This window comes from Zeus faber (genome assembly GCF_960531495.2).
Source record: "Zeus faber genome assembly, chromosome: 1".
In the NCBI taxonomy this organism is placed as follows: Eukaryota; Metazoa; Chordata; class Actinopteri; order Zeiformes; family Zeidae; genus Zeus; species Zeus faber.
In genome coordinates this window covers 2,455,747-2,465,746 of record NC_137193.1, presented here as the reverse complement: position 1 = coordinate 2,465,746, position 10,000 = coordinate 2,455,747, and the positions used below count along the sequence as shown (strand labels likewise).

The 10,000-nt window shown below is 56.9% G+C and overlaps 1 protein-coding gene across 6 annotated transcripts in view; it reads right to left on the bottom strand.

Annotated features, from left to right (window-relative positions):
* Nucleotides 1–9,701, bottom strand: part of LOC307241072 (chromodomain-helicase-DNA-binding protein 4-like) — a 34,097-nt gene extending 24,396 nt beyond the window's left edge. For 3 of the 6 annotated variants that reach the window (XM_080015056.1, XM_080015059.1, XM_080015060.1), the window contains exons 1-10: nt 9,505–9,695; nt 8,935–9,134; nt 7,589–7,701; nt 4,756–5,016; nt 2,953–3,071; nt 2,042–2,322; nt 1,658–1,788; nt 1,304–1,439; nt 401–573; nt 1–168 (exon numbers count right to left, since the gene is read on the bottom strand). The exon at nt 1–168 is cut by the window's left edge and continues 69 nt beyond it. In XM_080015056.1, the coding sequence (XP_079871182.1) occupies nt 1–168; nt 401–573; nt 1,304–1,439; nt 1,658–1,788; nt 2,042–2,322; nt 2,953–3,071; nt 4,756–5,016; nt 7,589–7,701; nt 8,935–8,995 (1,443 nt within the window). In that variant the 5' untranslated portion in view covers nt 8,996–9,134; nt 9,505–9,695. Of the gene's footprint in view, nt 169–400; nt 574–1,303; nt 1,440–1,657; nt 1,789–2,041; nt 2,323–2,952; nt 3,072–4,755; nt 5,017–7,588; nt 7,702–8,383; nt 8,497–8,934; nt 9,135–9,504 lie in introns of those variants that run through there. The other 3 variants (XM_080015057.1, XM_080015058.1, XM_080015061.1) reach the window with 3 other exon arrangements.
* Nucleotides 9,702–10,000: the final 299 nt, after the last annotated feature.

Below are 10,000 nucleotides of genomic sequence, written 5' to 3'. Positions count from 1 at the left end.
GTAGGAGGAGGGGCAGGAGTCGCAGCACAGCAACTCTCCTCCATCCTTGCACACCCTGCAGAACTCCATGTGGTGGTCGTCCTCCTCCGCCTCGCCCCCCGCCTCCCCCGCCTCCTCCTCCCCCTCCGACACCTCCTCCCGCGCCTCCCACTGGATGCCCTCCTTCTCCTGGGGGGGAAACAGTCGGTCAAACGTGGCCAAGTACAGGAGAGCAAAGCCGTTCTGTCTGTTTCCTGTCTCCGCCCGTCTCCCTCTCTCCCGTCTCCCTCTCCCCCCTGTCTCCCTCCCTCTCTTTCGATCATACAAAAACAAAATAATACAAATGCACAAATGACAGATGACAACACCCATAATGATCACAGTGTGTGTGTGTGTGTGTGTGTGTGTGTGTGTGTCCTACGCAGTGCGGGCAGCTCCAGGTTCCCTCGGGGGCCTTCTCCATGTCGGGGTCCAGGCAGACCATGTGGTAAGCCCGGGGGCAGGTGTCGCACAGGATAATCTCGCCCCCCTGCTGACAGACCTCGCAGTAGTCCTGGTGGTCCGTTTCGTAGCCGTCGCCCTCCTCCGCCTCTGCTGGGGGGGGGGGGTTTCATTTAATTTCCAATCACCTCAAAACTCAAGCTAAAAAAACAAAAACGCTTCAAAGAGGAGCTGACGGTGGAGAGGTCCCCAAAACCTGAGGTTTCCTTGCTGAAAATCCCACTCAGGTGCATCCTGGGTCCAAGCCCACCCAGTCTGGAAGCAGCTGCTCCACCCTCGCCCCACAAAAGGTATCTGCAGGGGGGCGGGGCTGTTTTTCTTGTTTCCCTCAATTGCGGAAACGTCAGAAAATAACACACACCGAGGTTCTGTTTGCAGGCGCGGGTTCCCCCCGGCAACGCTTACGCCCGGGGGGAGGGGGGGGGGGGGGGTTAGGGGCAAAACACGCGCGACCGCAACGCGTCCGAACACAGCGCTCCGGGCGGGCGGGAGCATTCCTCCGCCCTCCATTCTGATCGGCGGGCGGAGCAAGGCACCGGCACCGCAGGGTGCGAGCTTCTACTCCCTAAAGTGCAGCGCGGACACTGCAGTTTCGCCCGCGCGCTCGTCCGGACGGACCCTCCGAGGGTCGACGCGAGCCGCGCTGGCGCCACCGGCGCAGGTGACGGAGGTGGATCCAAACCTCGCCCCGGTTTACTTTACCACTCGAAGGGAACCGGCCTCGTCGGCTGCGGCATCCAAAGGAAGCCCCCCCCCACCTGGGGGGACGCCGTGGCGAGGCCGGTTAAGCCCCGCGGCGACGGTGGTAACCGTGACAACACACCTTTCTTCTTCTTTGGTTTGCTCTTGGCCGGCTTCTTCTTGGAGCGACTGCTGCGGCTGGTGGAGCTCTCCGACACCGACACGCTGTTCATGCTGCCGTCGTCAAAATCGCTGTCGGCGTCAGGCTCGTCCTCGCTCTGGGGGGGGCGGACAGACCAAAATAATCAACTATTAGCCACCTGTTTCCGATTTCACTCGTCCCTACTTTATGGTATGGCTGGCAACTCAACAACCTCGTCACTTTGTTTGTGTTTTGATCTCAGGCCGCTGAAGCTTTTCCACGAGCAGAGCAGACGATGAAAGTTAAAGAAACAGACGTCGAGTGTCACCCTGCAACGCGGCGGCGGAATCTTACCGAGGAGCGCTTCCGCTTGTTGTTGAATCCTCCCAGTTTGATCTTGAGCGGCGCCACCTTCTTGGTCTTGGCACTGTTCTTCTTCTCCGCAGGCTTGGCGCTGGGCTTGGACTTCTTTCTGGCGTTGGGACCTGGACAACCACCACAGCCACAGCAACGCAGAGTGACGCAAGGCGCAGGCAGCGAGGCGGGGAGCACAGCGGGAGACCGCCCGCCGCGGCATCCCAGACCCCAGGAGTGACATAACAATGACCATTAGAAACCGGTGATACATTGCATTATGGGATGTATTAAAACTAAGTAGTCATTTTTAAGGTTTTGTTTTTTTAGCAGCACCAACGAACATCGGCGATCGCGACCCGTGACCTTTGACCCCTCTCTCACCTTTGCCCTCCTTGGTCTTGGCCTTGCGCAGGGGGGGTGGTGGGGGTGGCTGAGGTTCGACGAGCGTGGGCGCGGGCGGGGCTGGGGGCGGCGCCACCGCCGCCGCCACCTCGGACACCATGGTCTCGACGGCGGCGGGCACGTTGGCGGTGGCCAGGGCGGCGTTGGCGGCAGCGGCGCCGCGCAGGGGGTTGTTGGTGCTGAACTCGCGCCACTTGGCGCCGAGAACCATCATCATCTTGGAGACGGCGATCTTGGGGTTCTTGGCGGCGATGAGCGGCCTGGAGAGAGGGAAGCCCGTTTGTTTCACCAAGGTTTTTACACACACACACACACACTATTTTTGAATGGCCCGCAACACGGAGGGCGTGGAGTGGCGTCGCCGTGGCACTGTCTCCTGGTGCATGTGTGACAGGCAGGAGGAGCCAGAGGTGGTGGTGCGTGGTGGTGGGGCGTCGGGGTGTCGAGGTGGTGGTGAGTCGGGGTGTCGAGGTGGTGTCGTGTCAGGGTGTACAGGTGGTGTCGCGTCGGGGTTGGTGTCGCTCCTCAGTGATGGTGTGTGGGACTGGGAGCAGACTCATCCTTGAACAAACGTTTGTCGGGTTTTTGGTTCTCAAACCGTTGTTGCCTCTGAGCTGCTGCTGCAGCTGCAGAGCCACCACACACATTCAGATGAACACGTACTGTCAAATACATGGTTGTGGGGGAAGGGGGGGCGTCACAAACCCGAGCACACAAGAAAAACTATCATTTTTCGGCAATTTTAGGATTCTCACTTTGCATTTCTCTCCCGAAACAGGTATTTTTCTGATGGTTGGATAAAAGAGCTCAGGGGAAGCAGCGTCTGACAACACTGACTCACAAGCAAAAAAAGACACCAACGGCTCATTCCCAGAGTGTGTGTGTGGTACCTGACGTATTGACTGAAGGCCTTGTAGTTGGTCAGGGAGCGGTAGTCTTCCTCTGTGAAGATGTGGTCGATGTCCTCCATGCCCCAGTCATCCAGGAGCTGAGACGACGTCTTGGGCTCCTGCGGAGAGAACCAGGAGAGCCAGCGTGAGGAGCGGACAACAACCACAACTCAGCCCTGGGCAGCTTCAAAGTTTCATTTCCTGATATTCCTCCGTCACCGCCATCTTGCTCGGTGCTGTGACTCCGTCACAACCACGATGTTTCGGTAGCCGCTCGACCGCCGTTCAACCAGCGAGAGAACAGACAAGTCGCCTTTTTCGGCCGCGACACATAAAACCAAAAACACAAAGAGCAACATTTACGGAGCCCACCCCCCCCCCCAGAACACACACACACAAAAGACAGGACGACGCAAAACGGCGGGAGATCAGCACAAGTCCGGGGGCCGCCAGGGGACCGCCGGGGGCCAGTCTGCCGAGCCGATAAGCGATCAATAGGCACCTGATGGATGGAGCTGGGGAAGCTCCGTCTCCACGTCCCTCCAGACATCTGAACCACAGCAACTGGCTGGAGCCCAAGCCCCGCATGCTGACCCCTCACATTAACAACAGGCACAGGACAATATGGCCGCCCACAGGGCCACAGCCCCTGGGCCAGTGTCCGGAATGCTTGACTCTTTGCTACAAATACTTTGCCGCAGCTTGTATGGACTTTGATACTGCGTTATTCTTCCCCAGGTACTACTTGGAAAGAACGGCTTCCTTCCTCAAACTCAAGGTGCTTTCCTCAGTCTTTGAGCACAGATCACAGGCGGAGACGCCAATGAAACAAGACGTGTTTATCAAACCAAAAGAAAAAAAATGAGGGTCCGGTGTGGCGCTAGACAGGGTTGCCATGGAAACAGCATATATGCCCCCCCCCCCCCTCACCCCATGCATAAGTGTCATTAGCTACGAGGCCTCCTATTGGCCGCCTGCCTCGGAGCCCTTCAAACAAAGCTCTTTGTCCGACCGCCTCTCGTGTCACGTCTGTTTGGGCGGCCATGTTGGACACCGTCAACGCTGACTCAAAGGAAAATCCACCCAACTCCCAAACCTTCTCAACAACTAAGACATGATGACGGATCATCATCACATTTTTTAAAATCACTTCGCCCCTCCAGACACATGCACCACCCAAGCAAAGATCCAGTCAACACCATGTTTCCCTACAGCGAGGAACGCACAAATACCAATAATAATAATATCACAGTACCCATAACCCAACTAGATATCAGTCAGATACCAAACTAAAAATAGTAAATCAGAGAATACCTCCCACACAAACACCCCAGGGTGTCACATGCATCAGAGGGCTACATTTCACACTTTAAGACAATTTGTACAAATTTTAAGGCTGATTTTAGACAAATGCCCCCCCCATCCAATAAAGTATTGCAGGAAAGTGCAATGTATTTGGAACAGAGACGTGAGTACTGTGTAGAAACAGGGCAGGTTGTGAACTGTTCCCCCCAGGTTAAGAGATGAGGAGCAGGAACGCATCCAACGTGTCAACAAAAATCGGACAATCTGTCAAGGACCAGCAGACCTGTGCCACAGGGAAACATGGATTCTGCGTCAACCACAACCTTCTACTGGCCGCAAAACACAACTTCCAGAATCCATCCGCCCGTTCATCCATCCGCCCGTTCACCCATCACACACACAATATTAACTCCACTGTCTCCCACCAAAAAGCAACTTCCCACCACCCCACTATGCAAACATCACCTCCCACCGCCGCCCCCCCCGGCGCTCCCTCACCAAGCTGTCGTCGTCGTCATCGTCGTCGTCGTCCTCTTCCTCGGGCTCGGGCTCGGGCTCCTTCCTCTTGGAGGCGGAGGCGCTCCGCTCGCCGCCGGCGCTGCTCCTCTTCTTCTCCTTGCCGCTGCTCCCCCTCTTCTTCTTCTTGCGCCCGGGCGTGTAGTCGCTGCCCTCGCTGTCCGAGCGCCGGGCGGCGGGGCCGTCGCCGGCCTCCTCCACCCCGCTGGCCTCCATGGGCTCCGGGGAGCTGATGGCCAGCTCCTGAGGGGGTGGTAAGAATGAGAACGTAAGCTGCAGGAGACAAATCAGTTGTGATGGACGAAAGATGAGAAGTCTCCCGGTATAAACAGCCAACAGCCAGAGCTGTATCCCAGATAACAGACAACATGGAGGACAAAGAAGGCGACAACTTCAGTGATTAGTGTTAGTTTCACCTCTTTTCCCCACGTCTTTAGAGGCATAAATGTTGTTTTGAACTAACCGGTCGAATAGAGCTCAAATAAAAGATCTGAAGAACAATGAGCTTAAACTCTCCAGTGAAATTGGATCCGACGGGTATTTCAGACCGTCAGGCGTTTTCTCAGGAACCTTGTGACAGTTGTAAGAACTTTCTGGAAGGAACCGTCCTTCTTGTCGCCGCGTCCTCGCCGCAGGAACCATCGCCGTGGTTCACACGGCGTTTTTGAGGGACGGACGAATTCAGGACCGGCCGCCGCCTCGCTTCTTTCTCGCCTCAAACCCGTTGGGAAACAGCTTTCGGTGGAGGGGTGAGGTGAAATGGGCGAACGTAAGGGAGCGAGTACAACAGGGAACCGGCGCTGAAACCCCACCGGCTGACGTCGCGCAGAGCTCCAGTGCCAATACAACCAGGGAAAAATTTAAATAAAACCCCGGCTGCTTCTGGTTTTTGGGGGCACCTCCCCAGCTCCTAGAACCTCAGGGAGTCAACGCAACTGTTAGCTGCCAAAACGTCAGATGCAGACGTGGCAACCGTGGGAAAATATTTAGAGTAGCACAACAGTGGAACAGGGTCTCCGTGGGGTCTGAGCGACTGCAGCTAAACCACTTCACCAGTTGTTCACGCCGTAGTGTCTGGTAACGAGGAAAATCACTTCGTATTCCAGCTACTACGGCGAAATATATATATATATATATATATATAGAGACGCACTCATTGCTATTTTCTTTGGCCGATTCCGGTTAGAAAAAAGATATCGTACCCGTCGGTTCCGATTTTGGCATCATGAAACATTGGCTATTAAATAACTCCCAACACTGTCACCCAATCTGCTGCACATCAATGCCAAGCGCATCAAGCGACCTGATCACGTGACAGCTGCACAGACTGACCACCGCGGCAGCTTTCACTTTCCACCACAGTGAGATTGCTGATTTGGACACTGTTTATTATTGTTCATTGTTCACTATGGAACAAAATATATAACAGTTCTAATAAAATGGGACGGTCACCAAGTTTCAGTGTATTTCAACCTGTAACTGGACACGGCATATAACTAACATGGAAATGTCCAGTTCAAATCAAAGTGTCTTTCACTTTTAAGTGCAAATGTACCTTTCTGTTATATTTATATGGGACTTGCATTCCAAAATAAACTGCAATCACGACAAAAAAAAGCAATAATATTAAATGGCCACCTCTTCTCGCTCTCGGCCATTGGAAGTCCTCCTTCGCTCACCGTGGATGAAACCACCTGAATCAAATGGAACGACTCGTCTTACCGCCTGACTCGCCCAGAACCGAGTCTCCAACAAGCGTCAAACCCTTCGTCCCGATGGGAGCTCATGCACAACGAGCGACCGGGGCAGACGCCGCCATACGCACTTTGCGCAATTTTTGGAATCTTGTCAGAAGACGGGTGAATAATTGATCCGACCTTCTCTGTTGACCTTAAAGCACCTCCAAACAGCCACGTGCTCTCTCTTATTTTTTTGGAGCGTCAACTCGAAACCAGGTGACACTGCGTCGGTATCAGGTTTGAGTGTCATTTCTAGGAGTGCGACACACGAGCGCTTGTATCTTTTTTTTTTTTTACAGAATTACATTTCATTTAGCAGACGCTTTTATCCAAAGCGACTTACAATTGTACAATCACCGACGGACGCAGCCATCAGGAGCAACTAGGGGTTAGCTCTGAGGGTGAGACTGGGGGTGTCTTGCTCAAGGACACTACAGCATGCTAGCAGGAGGAGCCTGGGATCGAACCAGCAAACTTTAGATCACCAGACCACCAGCTCTACTGCCTGAGCTACCATCCCCGGGATGTATCGGCGTGTGAACGTGACCGGCACAGAATGGGGTGTATCCAACACCGACCGGCTGGTCACTGGTCATTGTTTTGCGTCGATCGATTGTTTTCCCGTAATTAAATGACAATAATATATTGTTGCGTGGTTTCAGCTGGCAGCTCGTATCCGCGTATTTGAGCCAACCACTGCGTGCTGACGGCTCGCACCCCCCATCTTAACTGCATACAAGCGGCTTACGTTCAGCACCGGGGTCCCCGGGGCGCAAGGCGCCGGTGGCCCCCCCGGGGTGCGGTCCGGCCTGCCCCTCGGCGTCGTCGTGGATGCGGGCTGCGGGGCCCCGCTCCCCTTCGCGAAAACCCCCACGCGCCCGGGAGTTTCGGACCATTGGTGGCGTGGGAATCTTTGTCGCCATTGGAACAACGAGGACAAAGTGTCCCGTACGAGCCAGAGCCGCTTCCGGCACGTCTACGACGATAGGCCCGACGCAGACAGACACCGTCACCACAGACCCGAGAGGGAGACTGTCTCACACACACACACACACACAGGGCGGCCATGTTGTCACCTCTCTGCGGGAGCGCCTCTTGCTGCTCTTGCTCTCCCGGCTCTTCTTCGCCTTCTTCTTCTTCTTCACCTTGGGGGTCTCTGCCTCCGACACCTCCTCCTCCTCCTCCTCACCTGCAACACACGGCAAAACGTTTCGGGCGTTGTTTTTTTTTTTAGGTTCCGGCCGCATCAGCATAAGGCGAGCGGCGGCGGGCCCCTGGACGGCGGACCCCTATCCACCACGGCTGTCCCGGGGCATCGGGGAACGCGGCCGAAAGCTTGTGGGTTTTGCAGGTTTTAACCGTTTTTCTTTCCTACTTTGGCGGATTTGCGCGTTTTACTGACATGGGAGGCTGAAGGCGAGTGTCGCCCCCACAGCTGTACCACCACCACAACAACAACAACAACAACAACAACAACAGTGTCAGTCATGTCAATAACGAGTGTATCTGGATTTCAGACTTAAAGCAGGAAGGCCGGACCGGAAGTGAGTGCACAGAGCCCAACTGAAACTAAACCCACTACATTTTTGATTTTCCTTCCCTCAAAACATCGAATATAAAGTGTTCCGCGTCTCCGGCGCCGAGGGACGAATAAACAGCACGAACCCCCGCGCGGCCGCGTCCGAACGCCGTCCTCGGCCTCGCGTTCTCCGCGGTAGCGTCGCTTAGCTCGGATGCTAACACCGATCGGAACTTTTTGTTCGCGCTCCCCGCTCTTCGCGCTCCGGCGCGCCGGCGTCCAGCCTCCATGTTTCCCCGGAAGCGACGGAGGGAACGGAAAAAAACAAAAAACAACAAAAAAAAAAACACACGGCTGGCGGTCCGAGCGGAGCGCGCTTCTCCACCCTTCTCCACCCTTCTCGTTCCTTTTCTTTCTTTTTATTTTTTTTTGCTGCGCGGCCGTGAGCCAGCGGGCCGCCGCGAGGAGGGGGGAGAGACCCGCCGAACGTCATCCACCGGCTTCCAAGCTCACTGGTCGCCCTCCATCTTGTCATCGACACGTAAGAGAACCGGCAGCGAGCGGGCCGACGCGCCGACGCGCCCCCCCCCAGCCAGGCAGCCTGCCGCTCCGCCGGGCTGGCACCGCCGCGGACTCCTGCTCCGTTCGCCCCAGCCGGAAACGACCCGCCCCGGGGGGAGTGCGTCCCGACCGCGCGGACTCGAGGCGGGGACGGTTTACTCCTTTTTATTAACACCGGGGGGGGGGGGGGGGGGTGTAGGGTCGGTGCTAGCAGCCGCCGCCGCCGGCGGTCGGGCCGGACCGGCGAGCTCCGCCTCCGAACGGACTCGACCTCCTCGCACCCCACCGTCTCCCCGTCACTCAACCGGGACCGACACCGGCGAGACTCCCGGCGCTCCTTACCGTGCATCAGGCGATCGGCGGCGGCTCCGAAGTCATCCCTGTCGTCCTCGCTTCCAGACATGGCGACCGGTACCGGGGCGACTTCCGACCCAGTTAGCCGCGCTGGTGAACTAGCCGCCAACTAAGTAAAAGTTGTTGTTTTTCCGGGTGCCGGGGGTTCCGTGTCGGTCCGCGGGGTTCCGGTCCCGGTCCTGCCGCGTCTGCCAGGTGCGTTTCGGGGGGAGATGAAGGGAGAGAAAAAAAACGAGAGAAAAGAAGAAAAGACCGAGAAAGTGAATGCGAAGCACCGCCGCCCCGCGCGGCCCGTCCGGGGGCACAGACGGAACTTTTGTGCCGCTATTCTCCGGAGGTTCCCGCTGTCCGGTTCACACGCCGCCCGGCTCTAGCCCCCCACCACCACCCGTTAGCACTGCGTGTTAGCCGGGCTAGGACCGGCCGGCGGCCCGGCTCCGGTTCCGGTCCGGACAAGCCGGGAACCCGAAAAAGCCCCATGAATGAAAGCGAACTCCCCGCGAAAGCAGCGGGAACCATGTTGTTTCCGCCGCGGCGGTGAACTACCGTCATACTCACAACTTGGCTCCAGAAGCAGCAACTTTACTCCCCGCTCCGCGCACACACACGCACACACACACACCGGCGCGCACACACACACACCCGGGGCCGCTTTCCGCGCAGATCCGCAGCTTTTTACGGTGATTTCTTCCTTTTTCCACGGATCGATCCTCCAGCGCGTGTGCGCACACGACGCCGTCTCCGCTCGTTCTCCGCCTCGCACTACACCCCGCGCGCGCGCGCACACACACACAAAGAGATCAGGGGGCAGGCATCCCATAATAATACCCCCCCCCCTCGCGCGCCTCTCCGCGCGCGCGCGTCTGTGCGCGCGCGCCACTCACCCCTCCCCCACTCTGCATAGTTACCTTGCAACGTACAGACCATAATAGTCACTCAGCCCCCCCCCCCCACAGTCTCTTCCCCATTCCTCCGCACACACCCCCCCTTAGCAACCAGCGTTTCCATGGAGACGCGCACCCCCCACAACATCCCATAATAGTAATGAGCGCCG